The 22,064-nt window shown below is 42.7% G+C and overlaps 2 protein-coding genes across 2 annotated transcripts in view; one reads left to right on the top strand and one right to left on the bottom strand.

Moving 5' to 3' along the window:
* Positions 1-1,183: 1,183 nt before the first annotated feature.
* On the bottom strand, positions 1,184-6,848 carry LOC147308860 (uncharacterized). Its single transcript, XM_086270522.1, has 6 exons — positions 5,927-6,848; positions 5,616-5,821; positions 5,202-5,372; positions 4,611-4,763; positions 3,866-3,932; positions 1,184-3,747 (listed from the first exon to the last, which is right to left on the bottom strand). The coding sequence occupies exons 1-6, from the start codon at positions 6,621-6,623 to the stop codon at positions 2,192-2,194; spliced, it is 2,850 nt and encodes a 949-aa protein (XP_086126648.1). The 5' UTR covers positions 6,624-6,848; the 3' UTR covers positions 1,184-2,191.
* Positions 5,855-22,064, top strand: part of LOC147308859 (amyloid beta A4 precursor protein-binding family B member 1-interacting protein-like) — a 17,500-nt gene continuing 1,290 nt past the window's right edge. Inside the window, exons 1-12 of the mRNA XM_086270527.1 lie at positions 5,855-6,371; positions 12,744-12,803; positions 14,169-14,256; positions 14,763-14,974; positions 15,067-15,138; positions 15,240-15,399; positions 15,745-15,866; positions 15,964-16,038; positions 16,124-16,267; positions 18,477-18,587; positions 19,924-20,022; positions 20,284-20,368. Coding sequence (XP_086126653.1) covers positions 6,357-6,371; positions 12,744-12,803; positions 14,169-14,256; positions 14,763-14,974; positions 15,067-15,138; positions 15,240-15,399; positions 15,745-15,866; positions 15,964-16,038; positions 16,124-16,267; positions 18,477-18,587; positions 19,924-20,022; positions 20,284-20,368 — 1,243 coding nt within the window. The 5' untranslated portion in view covers positions 5,855-6,356. The remainder of the gene's footprint in view (positions 6,372-12,743; positions 12,804-14,168; positions 14,257-14,762; positions 14,975-15,066; positions 15,139-15,239; positions 15,400-15,744; positions 15,867-15,963; positions 16,039-16,123; positions 16,268-18,476; positions 18,588-19,923; positions 20,023-20,283; positions 20,369-22,064) is intronic.

Here is a 22,064-nt window from a genome sequence, read left to right as displayed (position 1 = left end):
CACATCAGGGAGACAGTTACAATTGTGTATGGGATGTGTGTGTGTCTGTCTGCACATGTGTGGTCATCTGCAGTGACCATGTCATGGAGTCTGACAGCAGTTGGAAGGAAAGACCTGCAAAATCTCTCCGTCCCACATCGTGGGTGCCGCAGGCTGCCACTGAAGGAGCTGCTCAGTGCTGTCAGAGTCTCCTGCATGAAGTGGGAGATGTGGTCCAACAGGGATGACAGCTTAGCCATCTTTCTCCTGTCACTCACCACCTCCACCGGGTCCAGAGGAGATCCTAGAACAGAGCTGGCCCTCCAGATCAGCCTGTTCAGTCTCTTCCTGTCCCCAGCAGAGATGCTGTCACCCCAGCAGACCACACCATAAAAGATAGCAGAGGCCACCACAGAGTCATACACTGCAAATCTCAAATTTTTACCAAGTATATTTGTCTAATTTCTAGTCAAAATATCTCATCACACTTAAAATAAGACACAATCAGCTACAGATACCTGTAGCTATCCGCTATCAATGTAAATGCATTGGATGTTTAGTGGTTGGAGTGGAGGATGTTTGTGCCTGCGGACGTCTACCACCAGCTCCAGCTCCACCAGTCAGTGCTCCCTGTTGTCCCCATCAGTGATAAGGCCTATTATTGCAGAGTCATCAGAGAACTTCTGCAGGAAGCACTGGGTGGAGTTGTGGGAGAAGTCTGCAGTGTAGATGGTGAAGAGGAACGGAGCCAGAACCGTTCCCTGTGGGGCCCCCATACTGCAGACGACCCTGTCCGACACAGCCCTGAGTTCTCACATACTGTGGTCGGTCGGTGAGGTAGTCCAGTATCCATGCTGTGAGCTGATGGTCCACTCCTGTGATCTCTTGGATGTCTAGGGGCCTAAATGTATGAGTTAGTGCCATGTGAGTGGCTGATTAGGTAACAATTAGGTAACAATCCGATATCCCAGTGTTTGTGTTGTGTAACTTTTTGCTGGCTAAAATTAGCTACCATTAGCTATTGCTATTAGCATGTGATGTTGTAAAAGTAAATCCCAAAGTGTGCTAAAAAAAAAAAACCTTTGTTATTAAGAATAAAAAATTTTAAATTTAAAGGAACAAAACGTTCTTCTTTCAAACTTTATCTTACTTTAAATGACTTTACTTCATGCCAAACAAAGTTTGCAATAAAGAAAAATCCAGTACAACAAAGGTGATTTTATTGGATTAACAAGAAAACATCAAATATACACTTCATTACAGTTCAGTTAAGATTAAAAGCCACTACATTATTTAAAATATTTAGTTTCAACAAGGCTTAGTGACTTTAAGTCCATAATATGCACAAAGTGGTCATTAAACAAAGCATGCAGTAGATATTCAGACATTTAGAAAATGGCGGCTAACATGAAACACATGCTCTTGAGAAAAACTCCTGAATGAGAATCAGTGCCAGCAGAAAATGCTGTAGTCACTGGCAGGATCTAAAACTCCTTTGGCGTCAACAGAGTAAACTGAATTATATAAATAAAAAACAGACAAATGTGAAATGTGAAAAACTGGAACTAAAAAAAGAAGAACTGGAGAATGAGAAATGATCACGTGAATACAGTTGTTTTGTGCTATCATATGTAGAAAATATTGACACATATTAATAGTTATATTATATAAATATAGCTAATGAATAATGTTACATTTAAATACACTACAGTCTACATTTAGTATTTTTTAAAAGACATTTTCTTTTAAACTCAAACAAAAATCAAGGGATAAATTCAGGTTTGGAAAGCACGGTTAACTCTGACCTAAAATAATAATGAACAAAAAGACTGGCACTGCTCTGACATCTGCGAGTTAAGTAAAAGTCAGTTAGCTTAGCTTAGCACAAAGACTGGGAGTCTAGCTACACAACACTGCATAAGAATCACAAAGTATTGATTTTTTTAATTGGTTATTTTTTTTACATTAAACAAATGTATTAGGTTTAAAGGTGCTCACAGATTACTTGTGGACAATCTTAGAAGCTATTTCCACTAGTTCACAATGTCAGGCTAAGCTAACAAGCTACTGGTTAATGCTTCTCTGTTAAAACAGATGAAAGTGGTGTCAATCTTTCTTTGTAACTCTCTGGAAAGTGAATAAGTCTCCAAAAAGTCAAATCGTTCTTTTGATTTTTGACCATAAGAAGAAACGTCATAATATCTGGCTTTCATTATGATGCCACCCAGAGTGCAGATACCCCACTTCCTGTTTGATGGCTGATCTGGTTTACTCGTCCACGCACACAGTCTAGTAAAAAGAAAACCGCAGTGCCGTTGTGAACCTGGAAGGACGCTCGCAGACTCACACTGGCCCACTGGCTGCCCTCAGACATCTGGCCAGATACCTGCTGGGCAACAGGGATAGGCCTCGATCCCTCTCCTGAACCCTCTAAATCACTTCGTCTGAGCAGAGTCACCTTGACCAAACTGCAGGAGTGAATGAGTTTGAGATCCAGAGCAACACTGACTGTACCGCTCTCTCTGAATACAAAATCTCGTCTCTGATCTGCGGATCCCTTCGCCAGCAACTCCATTTGGGTCACTTGAGGACTGGTCTGGTGGAAGAACAATGGCTTGTTACGAACTGCTCCAGAGAGAAGGCCGGTGTTAGCCACAGAGGCAGAAAGAGATGAAGAAATGGCAGCGGGAACCCAAACCAAACTGAGAATACTGATACCCGTTTCGTCACCAAAGAAGCGAACGTTGCACTGCGCAGGAGAGAGAATCTCAAAACCCAGTGTGTCTCCCGGGCCAACTTGGGCTGCTCCAGACAGTGCTATTGATGTGTCTCGGTAATGGACACCTGTTTTAAAGGCACGGAGCAGCTCCATGCTGGTTCCATTATGGTTGAGGTATGCCAAAATTTGGAAGCCCTCACTCACGCATGCCTGGCCCATCGAGTACAATGCCTGTTGGAATACAAAGCGCACAGTCCCACTCTCTGCAAACCGGATCCCACGACCATCGTGAGTAAGTCCTACTACATAAGGGTCAGAGGTGGAGGTGGTACGGAAGACTGGGCGATAGTTTGTGTGGTAATGTGCAGAGACCATTGCCTGTGCTGTCATGGCAACCGCACCGGTGTCATGAGAGAGCCAGAGGAGGCTGAGTGGGGCAACGGAGGGGTCGAACAGCTGCAGACCTTCAGTGCTTTGGTTACAGTGGTGGGTGGCACTCCGGAGGAAGAGGGATATGATGTGACCTGGGGCGACCTGTGCTACCCCACTGATGCTAACACCTTGGAGCGATCTACCCTCCTGCTGCTCCACACGAACCCCACTGAGGTCACGACCTTCAGAGCCGGCTGTGTTGTTCATGCGCAGACACACTTGGATGAAGCTGCGGCAACCATGGGTCACTGAGAGATTCTCATCCAGCCATATGAGACCATGCTGTCTCAGAACCAGCTGCCCACTCTCAGTGGACACCACATCATCGCCTCTTCCCTGTATGTGAAGCTGCACACCGAGGAAGGCTTGAGCCAGCATGTGTCCTTTTTCCCCCTGCAGAGTCACATCTCCAGACCAGGACTGAGAGAGGGCACTGTGGCCAGCAGTATGGCCAGAGCAGACAGTGTCTGTGGTAAAAGTGCAAGGAGAGACCACCGTGTCTCCATCACACTCATTGCAGGCTTGACACTCATCCATCTCTGAGTTGAAGAAGTAGCCGCGGCCACACATTCCTGAGTGTGCTTCTCCCTCTCTCATGTCCTGGCATCTGAATCCACCTGGTAAGCACAAATTAAGAAAAGAACAAACAATTCTTCTCAGACATGGATATGTCTAGCAAATCAAGAAGCACTGACATAACAAAAATATTCAAATTTTTAAAGCAATTCAAAGCACCTGGAGTGTTGAGACACTTCTGTTGACCTCCGCACAGATGAGCTATTTCAAGACATTCATCTCTGTCCTGTAACAAACAAATGGAAACTTTCAGTTTGGAAGGTAGGATCAAGAGATGGGTTGCAAAGTAGCATGCAGATACTGCAACAACTCCAGGCAAGCACTGAAAAAGTACTGAACCAAAAGGCCTACTGCTTCTAATATGGTCCACTGGTTAAAAATGTTTTCCTTTGCTTTGACAAACCTTGTGATAAACCTTTTATTGTAAGGCTCATAAACCCTACAATAAAACACTTTTTTCCGCAAGTGCATAAAGTTCTAAATGAATAAACTAAACTTCAGTCAAAAGAAGACTGCCATTTCCAGCTGCCATCATTTATATTCAGATACAAGTGACAACAGATATGGTATGATAAGATAGGACATTTTAAGTATAAAAAGGACCTGGGGTTGATATGGTTTGCAAAGTGGCTTTTAGTGGCAGCAGCAACTTTAGCCAAGCTAAAGCAGCTTAACTAGCCCACTCTGTATGAAATTTGCCAATGTGGATGCACAAAAACACATCAGCATAGCCATCAGTTGATTTTGTCTGATTTAGATAAACTTTCAGCAGCTGTTGCACAGGGATTCCAGACTAAGCTTCACTTGGTGGCCTAACTGATCTGATCTTATGTTACATTTTTGTCAAGCTGATTTGTCACCGCTTTCCTGTATGTGGTTAAAAGACATGCTAACACATGCTAACCTGGCAGATCCTGTCTGCGTGTACTGAACACTGGGCGACCAGGAAGAATCCAGCAGGACAGACGGTGCACTTCTCACAGCGAGGACGGCCACTGCTGTAGCCACAGTACTCATCAGGCCCACAACTGCCACAGGTCAAAAGGGGCCGACCCACCTAATGGCATTAAACACAATGATACTTAGAACCATGGTAGTCAAATATAATATTTTGATATTAGAATGCTTGACATAATGTTCACATAATGCACTCCAGTTAAAGAAATATGTTGATGCTAAAGTTAAAAATTGACAAAAATTTTTTTTAATATTTTATTTTATTTTTTTATATTCAGTGATAACAAGGGATATTTTAAGCATTAAAAACAGGAAGGTGAGATTGATATGGGTTGCAAAGTGGCTTGCAAAGGCAGCCACAAGTCTATGCAGGCTACAGCAGCTTAACAAGCCCAAAATTGTCAAGTATGAATAGAAGTACACTCAGATTTGCTTATTTAAGATTCTCCTATAGTGCAATTTATGCTTTATATGACAGTTAGATCTCTTACATCTCATCACTACTGTAAACACGTTTATAATTTAGCTTAAGGCTCACCTCCATCACAGTGGCCTCCATGTCCACTTTGTGCAAAGAGAGAGCCTGCTGTGCTTGGTGAGCTCTAACCTGCCCACTTAAGGTTTCCATGCGACTGTCCAGCTCCCCCTGGAGGTTCTGGAAAGATGTTTGTTTGATGCTGTCCATCAGTATGTTGTACTGAGCCTTTACCTGGAGGAAGAGAGCACTACTTGTATAACACTTTGAAATTGTCTTATTTCTTCACTTTGCTAGGAAATATTGTCCATATCTGATTCATAATGAAACTGATCTGTTTCAGGGAGTTGAGAAAAAGAATATAATTTCAGTGGATTAGGTGCTTTCTATGCACTTTAAAAAAACCCAAACTTAAATACTGCCCCAAGACTATGGGACTACTGATATCTCCCTCATTATCAGTCACAGCAGCCTTACTTGCTCCATCTGCTCATACATCCTCCTCTGCTGGTCAAGTATTTCTCTCTGCTGGTTGACCAATGTTCCTTGCTGCTCACTGAGCAGCCTCTGTAGCTCCTTGACCTCGTTTTGTTGGCCTTTGAGGGCCTCGACGAACCTTTCCTGACTCTTAGACAGCTGCAACTGCAGGACTAGAGCATCCTCTGAGGGAACGTCATTGTTCCCTGTAGTAAACAAAGAAACCTGTTACATAGCAACTGAAGTGATTATCATTTTTAGTTTATTTCTCTTTGAATTTTCTGACCAATCGCTTGCAAACGGATACCCACCTGGTTTCATGTCACATGTCAGCTGAATCCATGCTCCACGTTGCGACCCAAGGTCTGGGAGCTCGTCCAGAAATTGTGCCGCTCTGTCCGTCACATGAACAGGTGACGCGCTTCCTCTCCCGTCGTCTCCTTGCGTGCTGCAGCCGTCTCCAACGCAAAGCTTACCGTTCCTCTGGCGCATCCGGGAGGGCAGTTTACATCCAATGCCTTTGCACTCCCGCGTTGCGCTGTCATCACTCGTGGGGCGATGAGAGACAGTCGTCGGACAGGTGCCCCCGGCGCAGCCAGGGTGGAACACCTCCGCCGTGATGGTCCTCGGGTTCGTCCTCCTGGTGCCATCCGTACCTGCCGCCTGCGTAAAACCTCCGTGCTGAGGCTGGATGACGGTGTACGGTGCTAAGGGCGCGCTCTGTGCTTTGTGCTGACGGAAATGAGCGTCGTGTTGGTAAGTCGGATAGGTTTGTCCTTGCCTGGATTGTGCAGAGTGGTCAAACTGCCGTCGGGACGCGGATGTGTCCGTGCGCCCTTGGCACTGCGCTCCTACGCACGGTCTGCTCCAGTCGTGACCAGGAAAGCAGCGCGGTCCTCGGCATGTGTCCGATACACTCCCCGTGAAGAACAGAGTTGTGACAAAAAGTGAAGATATGAGAGAGATTCCTGCCATGTTGCAATCCTTAAAGGTAAAAATGTAAAACATCCACGTTTTAATGAGGGCCTCTCAGAGCATCAGAGCGTCCTTCAGACTTGTAGATACTGTTTGATCATCTCTTTAAGAAAATATCCATCATATCAGTAACTGCAGGATCAGCAATTGCCAGTAAGAACCGTAAGCAACTGCGCACTCGTGCATCTAGCCTCCATTGCGCACGAATTCAGACCCCTTTGCCCCTTCTGTGGATAGTTCGGTCTAGTCCACATGTGGCGCTCAATGCTTCTAATTGGCACCAGGTTTTGCTCCTAGTCTTAAATTAACCCGTAGCTTTCCCGGACATACCACTCTGCCGAGTCACTCCATTCCTACTCAAGCACCGCATATTTGGACTATCCTTAGGTTATTTTTATTCTCACACTTGGGATGGTCAGTCATAAGCACTTTTACACACATACAGCAGTGACGTGGAGCCTCTAAAAGGAATTTCACGGACTGTTTACAGAATCTTTCACATGTAACTCTTTCTTTCTTCGCCCTTTACGATTGATTTGGATGACAGGATTAACCCTGTGGCTTTTTAACAAGCCCCGTCAGAATGAAAAACTTTAAATGACATCAAAGCTTTGATCTCCTCTTTGGTTCTGGGTAGAGTGCTGACTTCTAAACACAACTCTGGTATATTACAAAGCTGGAGTCAAAACGGCTTCTCCTGTAAAATGTAAACTCTATTACATTTTATTGCCACTCTCATTTCCCTTCTCTGACCCCACATGGCTTTGATTAAAGCTTTAACCCACATTAGAAGCACTTAAATGCTCCCCTCTCTTCTTATTTTCACAGCAAAATGGCATTCGCCCTCTCATCATACACCAAGGAAGCCTGTGTGTAGCTGCACATTACTTTCTTGTAAATCAACCAGAAGAAGAGCTTACAAACAGCCACGATAGATGTCCTGAGCTGGCAATGCAGACATTCTCAAAAGGCTGTACAGAGGGCTTAAAGTGCAATGTGCACACACATATGCACAGTTGCCAGCTAATGTCGGAGGTGCAACACATAAATTAGCAAGTGTGAGACCACATAGGACTCTGAATATGGCGACAAGTCTCAGTAACGCTGAACAAAGGTTCACAGTGATTAAAAGCCAGATGGGGGGGTCTTCTATTATCTGAAAAGCCTCAGTACAAAAATATTTGTTACAGTTTTTACATTATTAGATTTTACACATTCTATCTGCACATCTGCACAGCAGTGCTCTAAATATTAAACACACTACACTGCATTGTCTACAATCGCACCTCTGCACTAAGTCGTGTGCATTTTATTTGTGATCGTGCAAAAACAAAGCACCAAAGGAGAAAAAAAAGTACACCACATCTTAAAATGACAGACAGATAAAGAAGAGGTGTCATCCTGATGAATCATGTTTATTCTATGCATCTATTCCTGCAGCTCTTTCGCGTTCCTCTGCGCTTTGCTCGCTCACATTTCAAAGTTGTCAAATACGATTTTGTTTGAGGGCTTAAAGCTGTTTGCACCACTCCACTCCACTCCACTCTACTCCACTCCACTCCACCACTGTCCATAAACAATCTTTGGTAGAACATCGTGCTGTTGTTCCCTTAAGTAAACATTAACATATGGCTGAGCAGCAGGGAGTCAGTACATTTAACATTTAATGACAAGAAACAGTTTCATCTTATCAAAACCACTTTGCATCAGGGAAAAGCTGAAACATGCGCACCACTCTCCTAAACTCAAAACAGCATTTTGTTTTATTGTAATCTGCAAGGGTTCTGTGTAGTCTATTGCACTGAATATAATAAATATAAGATCTGTTTTCATTCATATTTCAAAATGTTCTAATCCTTTGTGTGTGTTTTCTAAAAGACCTTTTGTTGTACGACGTTTTCAAATGATTTCCCACCAATCAACCTCGTAAATATTATGTAGACCAAATGTAAAATATAAAAGAAACATCACAGATCAATGTCAGGTATGGTAAACAAGTATAAGTAAACCAAATGTGAGAAAAAACAAGCTAAAATGTTCTCAGACATCTGAGTTTTAAAGGAAACTGGAAGGTTGCTGACATCACCAGCCCCCATTAAAATAATAAGTATTGTAAATGCAAATTTGTATTGACTAAGTACTACAATAAAAGGGTATATATCAGTAGCACATTCCCACATTAAGGAACTACTGATAGCTCTTACCAGAATAAAGTAGTGAAAACAACTGTGTGGCCCTGCCAGGCCAGAAGTAGAGCTCAGAGCACTACTTAAGCCCTATCTGCTTTACCAGAAAAACTTAGATCTACTTCCTGATTTCAGAGGAAGCTGAGCGAATATCTGTAGCATATCAGGCAGTGCAGACAAAGTCACATGTGCAAGCGCTCACATATAGACTGACCTGTCAGGGTTGCAGCAATGACACTCACTCTGTGATGCTTCCATGTGTCAAAGACAGAGAAAAGGTAAGAATGCTAAAAATGTGTTAATGAAAGATAGAGTTTGTATTTAAGTTGGTTGGAACTTCATAGTAAATCAATACAATAAAAAATATGCTACTACTAAATTCAGAACTACTGTGTTAACAGTTCAGTGCTGTGCTGCAGGATAGCCTTAAATAAAATGAGCATGATTAAATCAGCATTTAAGAGCTGCAGTCTTGCTTTTGCGAGTTTTGGTTGTTTCATGTAGCTGTAAGTCCAGATCAGCTCAGTGATGCTCTTGTTGCTCTGGCTCTCGCTGTATTTTGGGGCTGGTTGTCACACTGCAGCCTGACGTTAAGAGTGATCACACTTTCATGGTGAGCGATGGATAAGAATCGAATCATTTGAAGTATGTAAAGCTTTTGGCTTACTGTGCATACACACATTTCTGCCTTCTGTTGGTTCTTTTAAGAGTTAAATACTTGAATGGCCACATCAGCTTTGCTTAAGACAAACACATGCCCTCTCACAGCAGCCAGTGGACGGTTGTGCAACTAATTAGAAAACAGCAAGAAGCTCTCGACCGCAAGAAGAGAGAAAACATGTTGGTTTACTGTTAGCAGGAAATGCAATGTGATTCCTTTCATGCACGTACATCTCAATAAATCGCTTTTTGTGCTCAGGCTTTGGCACGGCCACCTGCGTGTCTCTTGGCGTTGCCTCGTTTTTGTTGATGTGTGAGACCACATCGGGAGGCAGAGGCAACACTCTGACATGCCTGATGAGAGCATGGAATTCATAAACAAATGTGGTGTTTGCGATGCTTGCTTTCATGAGCGCAGTCTGCAAATGCACATTTGTTGAAATTAATCGGGAAAAATCAAACGAAAAGGTTACACGAGACAAAGGAGACGGAGGATTGGAATGAGTTTCACATGTGTGACGCAGAAGTCCAGAGGTAAAGTTCTGTAGCGATCCAAAAATTTCACTTTCATGTGGAAGCAATACCTAGTGAGCTACATCTCGCTCCACTCTTCCCCTTTTACCCCGTTTCACTTTAATGGTCTGTTTACTGCTCGGCGTAAACACAGAATGAGACTGAGCAACAGAGATGGCACAGTGGACGCGCATCTGTCGCATGAGAATGCGCAAGTTATGCAGAGACAGTTTATACATGTTTCAAACAACATGTATGACTCAGTGCACACAGGACAGAATCTGCATGTTCTATACTTTAAGCTGCAACTTTAATGTTTGCAATATATTAGGGCCAAGCTAAACAGCCCAACCGATGTCTGCTGTGGTCATCGTTTATTTATATTACTGACCTCGACTTTATTATTCAATGTCCATAATCGCAATTAGGCTTAAAACGTCCTCCCTTAGTTACCCTGCATCAGACCTATGCTGCTGGGGGCTTCCCATGATGCAATTCACTCACCTTGTGTCTTTATATAACACTTTGCATGTAATCATTACTTATTATTAATCTCTGGCAGTCTTCCACTGGTGTGTCTTTTGTCCTGTCTCCCTCCCCTCACCCCCAACCAGTCGAGGCAGATGGCCCCGCCCCTCCCTGAGCCTGGTTCTGCTGGAGGTTTCTTCCTGTTAAAAGGGAGTTTTTCCTTCCCACTTTTGCCAAGCGCTTGCTCATAGGAGGTCTGATTGTTGCCGTTTTCTGTGTATTTTTGTAGCGTTTTTAACTTACAATCTAAAATGCCTTAAGGCGACTCTTGTTGTAATCTGGTGCTATATAAATAAAACTGAAGTGAACTGAATTGCGAATACAGGGAATACATTTGCATCTCATTGTTGAAATAGGTCTTTTAGGCTGGATGAAAGTGATTTAGATTTGAAATAGCCCTGAAGGTACTTCATTCTTCAAGCTTAATACTTCAAAGTATATATATACAAAACATAGAACCTAGAGCCAGTATTGGGAAAAGTAGGGACAAAGTCTTGCTTTTAATTACAAACGTGAAGAAATGTTTCACTTAAAATGACAGCACTCTTTAGATCTATGGGGCACTTTAGCGTCCTTTAGATAACAGTTTTCATTTTTACAGTTTGTAACAACACCTCTTTGGTCCATGCAAATTTTTTCAGCCAGAGCAAGCAGATTACCTTTTTTTTTTTATGTAAACGTAAAAAACTTTATACAGCTAACAGGATTAATAGTGACTCATTGAGTCAAATCACAGCTAAAATGAGAAAAAATACAGAACTTGAAATCCTCAAATTACTAGAAATGACAAATTAATACTAATAATCTAAATAGTAAAGTTTGCCCACGAGCCCTTAACTTAAAGATGCTGTTTCTGAATAGCCCAGGTGTTCATCTTTTATAACCAGTGTAGGGTTCTTAGATGAAAGAGAAAAAAACCCAAAAGATAAAATCCACAGAACAGGACAGGGTGCAAAACTATACGTTAGCATGTTAAGATGGGTAGATCAGATTGCATTTCTAATGTTAAAGACAGTCAGTTGCACAAACAAGAGCAAAATCTAACGATGTACAAAAAAAGAATGGAAACAGTTTCCACCTCACACATTTTGAAATTAGAGCAAAAAAGATAAGAAAAGCTAATAATAGATGCAAACTTGCAGAGCCATTGTATGACTGCAGTGTTACGTGCTTATGTGTCATAGTAAAAGTGCAGAAAAACATGATGTGTGTGAGGATCAGGAAATGGTATCATGCTTATGACCTGCTGAGCTCATAAAATAGCACATACAAAAGAGGCAAGTCGCTTCAAATAAAACGACTATATTAAATCTTACCACCATCCCCACCTCTATATTTGCTGTACGTGCAGCTTTTAGAGTCAGGGTAAGCTGCTGGGCTCCTTTCAAAATAAGTGCATCTACTGGTATTGATAACCACATATTGCAACAGTCTTGCAGAGTTGGCAAGAAGCAGAGGGCTCATTCTTCAGTTTGCTTTTCAAGCCGATCCACATACAAGACCTAAAGCTGGCAAGATGCCGCCCCCATATGGAAAAACCCAGACACTGAATTCCACAGAAAATTTGGTCTGGTGAAAACCTTTGATCTCAATGAAGCCTTTTTGCAGGGCTGATCAATTTAGTGCGAAGAAAACAAAGCATTTGAGTTTTAGCTATCGCTTTTCAATCACAGACTGTACAAGGAGTTACACAGATGGCATCTACAGGAGGTGAAAACTATTTAGCTTATTTAAGAAATGTATCTATGCTGTGCACTCATACTAAAGAGAACACTTAGAAAATGGAAGGTCACAAGCTCCACGTTTGCTGTCCAAGGAATTGAAGCGACTTTGCAGACAGAGCAGCACAGAAACAGCTGCTTCGGCTCTTTGTAAAGTCACCGAGATGACACAGCGGATCATTGCTCTTGAGTGCTCTGTCTAAATAGATGCTGCACTTTGCATTTTGTTTATCCCCTGTTGCCATGGGGATTGTCACATCCAGAACTGTGCATGTGTGCGCATACGCTTACTGGTTGTGTGGGCCCTGCCACAAAAATGTCAGCTGTTATGCCGGACAGCACCCCCCCAGGTTTTCCACAAACAGAACTGACACAAAACAAACACGAAACTGATCGCAAAACGAACTGAAATCGCCCAAAGTTTTCACTTCCTAGTGCCTCCTACAGGGCGGTTCACCATTATCTACTTTATTTTCTGCATCTTGCATTATTCTGTCCCCCTACTGCTCCTAAAAAATCTGAATTCCTCGTTCTACCGTTTGCAGATGGACGACATAGACGCCATGTTCACTCACCTGCTCGGAGAGATGGATCATCTCTCTCAGGTGAGTTTTCTTTTCTTTTTTTTTGTTTTCGATTTGATTTGATTGTGATGCTGTAACTGATGAACATTTAAGGTACATGGTAATCCCTGTAAAAGATTGGAAAATGTGTGAATAGTGCTTCATGTTGACACTGTGCAAGATGCCATTCTTTTGAGGCAGGAACAGGTTAATGAAAGTGAATAATCCACTCAGTGTTTTAGTCATAATCTGGGCATTGTCTGATTACAGCCTTTTTGTTTTTGCAAGACGACTGTAATGCTGACATGTGAGGTCATCATCTGTGGATTGGACTGTGGGCAATGGCTGCAGATTTCCTTAAGCACACATAAGCTGCTCATCATAAAACTGCAACTCGCCAAGAAACACATTATACACTCATAACTGATTGAAGCCTGGGTCTGAGACTTGGCGTTAGTGTCAATTTCCAAGCCCTGCATGTAAGCTGCAAACGAGCACGGCCCTGAGAATGGAATCAATCTATGTTCAGTATTACATCATGCTTACCAGAAAGGCTCCATTTGTCACTCTGACTTGCATCCTCTTTGGAAAGCCATCACAGTGATAAACACCATTTCAAAGACTATTAGGAGAATTCGCGAGAGAAGCATTTAGAGTTAAGCGTCGACCCCCAGAGACTCTTAGAAACAAAAGGATTTAAATGATTCCACTTATTGCCTTGGTTGGGTTGGTTCTCTATGCTTTACTGCCTCGGAGGTAGAAAATCTTTTTTAAAGGAAAGTATAAAAAGGTCTGGTCTAAAGAGGCTTGGAGGTGTCATTTACGGAGCAGCTCCAGTATGACCAAATGTGTTATTAGGCACAGTCAGCAGGGTGGAACAGCCCGCTCGGAGGCATCATTTTGTTTCCAGGTTTTCTGCCCAGGTTGTTTATGAGTGAGCCTGCAGAGACAGAGCATGTTAACAATTAAAATCATACAGTTTGAGTCTGTTTCTTGATAGCAAGTTTTTTAATGGTGGGGACACTGAAATATCAGAGCCATTTCCTTAGTTCGGAAGGCCCAATTATAAATCACTGATTATATGTAATGTTGTGATGAATCGTTCTTTCTTAACAAACACACTTGTGATTTATTGTCCCCTGCAAACACTGAGCGCAATGTGTTTCGTGTTACCGATTTAGCTCGGAGACAGAGCGTGATGAAGTACAGGGAAACAAGTTACCAAGAGACAGCAGTTCAGAGTATTTTGAGGACACAGGGTTTCGATTTAAAGCGCCACCTCAAACTATGAACTGTTGCTTCCCTCCAAGAACACGACCTATGTGATCATACATGTGTTTTTCATGACATGCAACTGTAATTCATGGCTGTGGGGATGGCGGGGGGGCTCTGATGATGTCCCTGCAGAGTCTGAAGACTGAAGGTGACTCACCAGAAGCAGATTCTGCGGCCCAGACAGAAAAAACCTTTTCCATTGGCTTCAACGACCTGAATGGTGAGTAGTCATGCAGATGAAACTGTTTCACAGAAGAAAAGCGTTCCCCCTCAGCCTCCGAGTAGATGCTATGGCATTAATTTGAAAATCCAAGGTGACTTCCTTCTTGAGTTATCACATTAACCAAGCTTTTCGGAAAACTTGACCGATGGCGGGGTCCCATTTTGACCAAGGGGCAAGGTGACTGAGACTTGACGTTGTGGAGAATTTTAACCGATTCATCTGTAGTACCTGATGAGCTTTTTATGGCCGAGGTGCAAAAAAGGCATATCAGCAATTTGAAACAACCAAAAGCAAACTGTGTTTTAGTGGAAGGGGGATACAGGACACTGTACGCTCCTAGTTTCCCAGGATTCCCTGGTATTCCCACTGGAATATGCTGCTCGTTCATTTTTTCTCAATAGATGTACCTTGCCAGTTCAAGTTTTGAACTAATCAGCTTTACGTCCATGATTCTCCAACTCACCCTCTTGAGGTCATAGTTAAACCCACACATCTCCTTACAGAGTCACTTAATGAACTGGAAGACAATGATCTGGATGCTCTAATGGCTGACCTGGAATCAAAGTCAGCCGCGCAGGAACCCCTTACTTCTGAACCAAACATCGGCGGTACAAACGATCAAACTGCACCACCCGCAACAACTCAGAAACATGAGCCAGCCACTGCCCTTCCTCCTCCACCAGGCACAGATGTATCCTGCAGGAACATGCAAATGGTAAACCAAAGTTTTGCACTGACAGAAAATATAAAGTCAGAATTTCCTGGACATGGGGCGTCAAAAGAGATTACGTTCTTCTATGTTTCCAGAGAGAACCCCAAACAAAAGCAGAGAAAATAAAACTAGCTCTAGAGAAGCTGAAAGAAGCCAAAATGAGGAAGGTAAGATCAGCAGATTTTCTTTTGTGTGTGTGTGTGCGTGTGTGTGTGTCTCATCGAAGCTTGCATTTAATCTTGAGTTAAAGTAACTGTGCCTCTCTCAGTTGATTGTGAAGGTGCTCATGAGTGACGGCAGCTCCAAGACGCTGATGGTGGACGAGAGGCAATCGGTGCGAGAGGTCTTGGACAAACTGTTTGAGAAGACGCACTGTGACTGCAGCACTGCCTGGAGTCTGTGTGAGACCAACCCCGAATTGCTGATTGGTGAGATAAAGACACACACACGTAAACATGATAACAGGTAGTCAAAATAACAGAGGAGTCTTCCTCCCCTCACTCCCAACTGGTTGCAGCAGGTGGCTGCTAAGCCTGGTTCTGCTGGAGGTTCGTTCCTGTTAAAAGGGAGTTTTTCCTTCCCACTGTCGCCAAGTGCTTACTCACAGGGGTATTGTGTAATTGTTGAGGTTTTGTCTGTATTATTCTAGAGTCTCTAATTTGGTGCTATAGAAATAAAACTGAATTCACTTGAATTGAGCACACATTTCCCACTTTCCAAAGTTTTTTTGTGGAGTGTCCTCCCTTAATTTGCTTTTTTGTCCATTATTTCAGAAAGAACCTTTGAGGATCATGAACATTTGGTGGAACCACTGTCTGCTTGGACTCGGTACAGTGAAAACAAAGTCTACTTTTTGTCAAGACCACAAAAGTATGTGATGTTCACAGACCCTCAGGTGAGCAATATGGTAACAGAGCACCTGCTTCTTGGTGAAGTGTGATTATATGTTATAATGCTCAGTCAGTAAACTGTGCTTTTCTCATCTCGTGAAGATATTTTACATGTGGAAAAAGGATAAGGCAGCATTGAATGCGATTAACCAGCAGGCTAAAGATCTCCTTGTCAAGGTCAGTCGCAGTGCCACATTTTTGCATCTCATTGATGGCGCCACGTTTCAGTTTTGCATTTCATGCCATTCCTCTGACGCTGCAGGAGAATTTCGGGGGTTCGACTTTGATCGTTCCCGACCTAGAGGGCACACTTTACCTCAAAGAAGATGGGAAGAAGGTTTGGAAACCGCGCTACTTTGTGCTCAGGGCTTCGGGCATCTACTTTGTGCCCAAAGGAAAAACAAAGGTATAACAAATCAAAGTTTCTATTTGTACTGTTGCTTAAAAGAAAACAGGTTTAGCAACCTGAGTGAGCAAAGTCATTTCTACAGCTTACACCAGGCTAGCTGTTTTCTGCTGCTCGGCTTTAGATGAAGCTGATCTCAATGAGGCCTGTCTCAAACCTGAACTGCTGTAAACATTTAAGCTACATGTAGATACTGTGATAGCTGCACTGAATTCCAGCACATATAACTTTTTGTTGTATGTATGTTGTGTATATATCTTCCAATTCACTGTCACCAGAGCTGTAGCCTATCCCCAGCTACCATCGGTATCCTGCGACAGGATAGGCCAGTCTGTGACAGGGGGGCCAGCACAGAGAGACAGGCACCAGTTAACCTAACCCCACAGCTCAAAGACACACATCCACACAGATGTTGGATTTGAACCCAGCACTGTTGCTGTGAGGCAACCACCACGCCACCATTGCTTGCTAACAACAACAGTTTGCAAGTTGTTTCATTCCAGTTAGTCCTTCATTATGAAATATAATATGATCAAGATTTACAAAATAGACTTAATTTTTTATTCAGCATGACCCAAAATGATGAACCATGAACTCAGCAGGAGTGTTTACAGAGGTCAAGTCAGGAAGCTGTTTCCGCAGACTTTTTGCAAACACGTCTGTCGCCATCTGGTGGCCTTCAGACAGAATGCAGCTTTTTAGGCACATCATGTTGTAAGCACAAGACCCTTAGTCATAGACGTTTTACTGTTTATTACTAAAATGTAAAAGCCAGTTCAATGAGGAGAGATCCTTGGGGGCTTATTGGCTCAAAGAAGGCGGGCAAGAAGGTGATTGGACTAGAGTAATGATGTCAGTATTGAGATCGACCGCGTGGGAAAGCGGTTGTGAGGTAAAGAACAGAAAAGCAGCGGTAAAGCAGGCAGATAAAGGAGTGTCTTTCTAACTGGAAATAAGAGTCGCTGTAGTGCACGCCTATCGTCTGATTTTGTCTCATGTGAATTTACTAAAAACAAAACCATCTTAGTGATGACGCAGCCCTGCTTTCTTTTCTTTTTTTTAGCAACAGTTCAGGTGCATATTTCAGTTCACTGCTACTGCATGTCATGTACAATGTAGCAAAGTCTTATTTAGATCACTTCTACACACATACAGCAATTGAGTTGACTAACAAACATCATCAGAATCTTGCTAATTTACAGCTTTAGTAAAATGTTTTTCACCTGATTTAGTGCCAGGCAGTTCACTTCCCATTTATTCAGCTTTACAGAAGGACTGCTGATCGTAAATGTGTAAAGCTGAACATGTTGGTCAAAACTGAGTTTTTCCTTCCCACTGTCACCAAGTGCTTGCTCATTTTTCCCTGTATTACTGTGGGGTCTTTACCTTGCAATAGAAAGCACCTTGAGGCAACTGTAGTTGAGATTTTGTGCTATATAACTAAACTTGAACTAAATCGAATTGTTAAAGCAAGTATGAGAGCAGCCAATAAACAACAATCCAAGAATATTTTGCCTGCGTGTGAAGTGCATAATGGCATCCATCTGAGCGGTCAAGCATCACAGAGCTGGAAAGACACGAGGAAGAGCTGGAGAAATGAAGATGGACAATTTGAATTGCTGCCTCGCCGACGCTAAAGGGAAACATGTCGTCTTTGTCACTAAAACGGAGAAGACAAACACCGCCCGTCCAGGCTTGACACCAAAAATCGTCCGAGTGAAAGAATTCGCAACACTGTGCGAGGCAGATGTGCAAATCACAGACATATAAGGAATCATTTAAGGAGACATGGATGGAGCAGACGTTTGTGTCTTATGTGTCTACATGAGAATAAGAGCAAAAAGAAGAAGTAAAGTACGGCGCCGTCATCCGTTGGTCATCTACAGTTCCAAGAAGTGAGACTTTGAAGTTTCAGCTGAAGATCAACATCTTTTGACATGTGTGAACATGATGTGTTGAACATTGAAATTAAAGGGAGATTAACAGAGATTAACAGTATAATTTCCATGGTACTGAGCGTGAGTGTGAACTCGTGGATTTGCATCAGAGGCCATCTGCCTTGATTTTAATACCTACCACAAGCGCTGCTAAACAATGAGACAAAATCACAAACATTTTGTTATTTTATAAGGAAGCCAATGTCTGAGCTTTTGTTCTATGTATCTGTCTGCCATAGAGTCATAATATCCTGTTGTTTTCTATATTCCAGTCGTCCACTGATCTCGCCTGCTTTGTCCATTTTGAAAAAATCAACATCTATATGACCAAGAACTACAAACAGAAGTACAGAGCTCCCACCAACTTCTGCTTCATGCTAAAGGTCAGCTCAGCAGCTTGAATCTTAAAGTGGCGATGGCATCAAGAAGCCCTTTATGCAACTTTCCTATTTCTTCACGCTTCTTTCTGATCATAGGCTGATGTTGCAATCACACAACAACAAAACCGCTGTAAACAAGATCAGCTGTTTACTCGGGACCCTTCTTTGTAAAGTCACAGTGTAAGGACACTTGCATACTTATAAGAAAAATTACCTGAGTTACCATTTTTAAGTCTGAGATGCATCCATTCTCATTAGTTCAAGTAGTCTGATCTGTTTTAAGCACTCTGAAGGCTTCCTGAACATACAAGAATAAAACAGACCAGTGACCAGAAGTGCAGAGTGCAACAAGAAGATTGTGGTTTGGTTTTTATCACTTATTTTAATTCAGTTCAGGGGCAGGCCTAAACATGGAGTGGTGCAAAGTGCAGACCTGAGGTAGTACTATTTGAAGGCCATGTAAGTTTATATCTGAGGGCTACTCAGCTGTAGCTTAAGACTCATACTGACTCATATTGTTCTCCATTAACATGTGTTTCAAATATCACACCAACCGAAGTGACCGCAGTTAAATGATACCGGATGCACTCAGCATACAGCTGCACTCCAGCACAACAGATCAAGATGGCTTTTTTCAGATGATGCAGTTAAGTGAGGAAGTGGTACTAGAAAAACAAAACCTCATTTGGTTTTGCCCATACTGACCAGTGGGTGCAACCTAGTTTCCTGTTTTTGGGGTCGTTTCTCAGTGTGTTAAACAGATTCTTCTTAGCTGTAAGAATTTGACCAGACAATCACGTGCACTCTGTAGATGTAGCGTTAGTCACGCGTAAGATTTCCACAATGACAGTGGCAGAGCAATGATTTAACCCTTCAGTGCTTATTCACGGCCCACTCTGTAGTTACAGTTTGGCATGGCCTGCCCTCTGCTGGATGCTTTTGTGGATTACAAATATATATTTTTACAGAAGCACCAAAATCTAGCATTTAATTTAATATAAATGAGACCCACTTCCCTACCTTTGGAAAACAGTGGGACATTTTCTGTGTGTCGCTGAAAGACATCTTGAGTAAATGATGTCAGCGTGATGTCACAGGATTTGTAACTGTGAGCTTAAATGTGCAGGTTTGGAAAGATGTTGGCTTTTCCCAGGTTGCTAAAAGAATTAGACTTATGGGTAACGTAGGATGCAGCGTTTTAGAGCCTTCTGATACCAGAAAGCATACCTGTTGACCATTTCTTTCTCTTTTCTCCCCATCAATGAAGTGGACTGTGATACTAAATGACTGGCCGTCCTCTTTGGCATAAAAGCTTTCTTTGTTGTCACTCTTTTCCCAGCACCCATGCATCCAGAAAGACTCTCCCTACATCAAGTTACTTTGCTGTGATGATGAAAAAACACTGGTGCTTTGGGTCAACTCCATCAGAATAGCCAAGGTCAGATTCAGCCCAACTGTAGCACAGCTCGCTTTGCCATACACAGTGAAATTAAAAACCGTGTTCAAACGGTCCACTCGTTCAGGTTGATGGATGGAGTCTACACCTTTTAGAAACTACTTTTTGGTGTGTCATGTAATTATGTGACTCCAGAAATGTCTGCCACGGCGTGAATGAATGGACAGTGCAAACACAGCCCTCTTTTATACATATAGAAGATATATGTATATATATGTCACTGTGTCCTCTGTGTGTGTTCAGTATGGAACTGCCCTGTATAAAAACTACCAGGCAGCGATGAAGAGAGCTTCTCCTACGAAAACCCTTCAGTCTGCTGCATATAAAGGTAAGTTTCAGTGTCTGTACTAAGATATAACTATGTTAGAATAATGAACATGCTGATCCTCCTTAATGTTACTTGCCCTTAGAATTGCATGCAGATATATTGACATGCAAATTTCCAGAAGTATTATAACAATCTGTGCACTATGAGTGAAAACGGTTCTTTGTGTGCTAAAATAAGGCAACTGGAAATCGTTAAGCTTGTGAAGACATTCATCCTCACATCCTTCTGCAATTTTAAAAACAAAACATGGATAGGCGTTTAAACCCTAGTGGGGGTCGTCCTCTTTGGTGGTAGTCGCTAACCTTCTAATAATCATGTACATCATCACATGAGCCATGGTGTGTAAAATGGCTTGGGTCATTACTATCACATCAGGTTAAGAATGAAACCACGGTGAGACTTTGCCCCACCCTATTGAACTCAGAACCTTCTTGCTGTGAGGCAACAGTGCTAACCACAGTGCCACCGTGCTGCCCAAAGCCCCAAATATTTGCTTATTTTACGTTGAGTGATGAAATTTTAAATTAAAATTGTTTAGCTTAAACTATTTCTCATTGTACAGTTATGAACCCATTCCCATAGTTACTTTTGCTTTACTTTACTCTTGTGTGGCCACAGATCATTAATCTCTTCGTATCCCTCCCGACTGATTTATCTCTAAGTTTCCTTTTTTGGAAATATTCTTGTCACTACTGATGCAGCGAGTTGGTGTTTGCAGCCCATTCATGTTGCACTGGTGGAACAGCTCCTCCAGGATGGCACATCCATGTTTGGCATCACTAGGTTTGTTATGTCTGTCAGTACGGTCTCAAGAGTGTTGGCGAGATACTAGGAGACAGCCTATTACATAAAAAGAGTTGGACAGGGCCAAAGAAGGCCAGCACGACCAGTATCTGCTCCTCTGTGCATAGAGGAACATAAAATGACGTCCAACAGCCTACCGTTTGTGTTTCTGACCAAGCTGTTAGAATCCCACTTTGTGATGGTGTCATGAGGACCCCACATCATTTAGTAGGACCTGTACTCACAGCCCAGGACTGTGCAGCTTGACTGCCAGAAAACACCAGAACTGGCAGGTCCACCACTGGCACTCTGTCGTCTTTACAAATGAAAGCAGGCTCATGTCACAGGCATCAAATAGTCAGATTTTATGCTGCCTTCAACATTATTCAGTGTGCCAGTTTGGCAGTGTCATGTTGAATGACGAATACCACCCTGACTGTTGTGAACTGGGATGAATTTGTCCAGCCTATCATTAGACATTATGTTCATGCTGTGAGGACTGGGTTTCTCCTGTTTCCGGGCAGTAGCCAGCCTCATGCAGCCCAAGTGTGTAAGCAGTGCCTGGACGTCGAAGGCGCTGATTGCCCATTGACTGGCCCTCACCTTCACCAGAGTTGAATCCAACTTTGGTGAATCCAACACTGCCAAACAGCGACTTGTCCAGGAGCTCAGTGATATCCTGATCCATGTCTGTGAAGAGATCCAGCAGGACACGATCCGATTTCTGACCAGAAGCCCAGAGGCTGTTGGGACTGGATGCAGCTACACAGGGGCACCAGTTGGATCAGACTGTGATTTCAGTTTTGAACTTTGTTTTTTTATGTGTTTGTGTTTTTTTTAGTTTGTGCTCGATGAATTGAACAATCTAAATCAGCAAAGATTTTCACCCTGAATATTTCATTCATCAAGACTC

Source organism: Aulonocara sp. 'chitande type north' Nkhata Bay, linkage group LG18 (assembly GCF_057382095.1).
Source record: "Aulonocara sp. 'chitande type north' Nkhata Bay isolate Kocher_YH1m ecotype deep benthic linkage group LG18, A_spYH_male_GT1.1, whole genome shotgun sequence".
In the NCBI taxonomy this organism is placed as follows: domain Eukaryota; kingdom Metazoa; phylum Chordata; class Actinopteri; order Cichliformes; family Cichlidae; genus Aulonocara; species Aulonocara sp. 'chitande type north' Nkhata Bay.
Note: the sequence above shows the minus strand (reverse complement) of the source record. Positions and strands in the feature narration are given on the sequence as shown.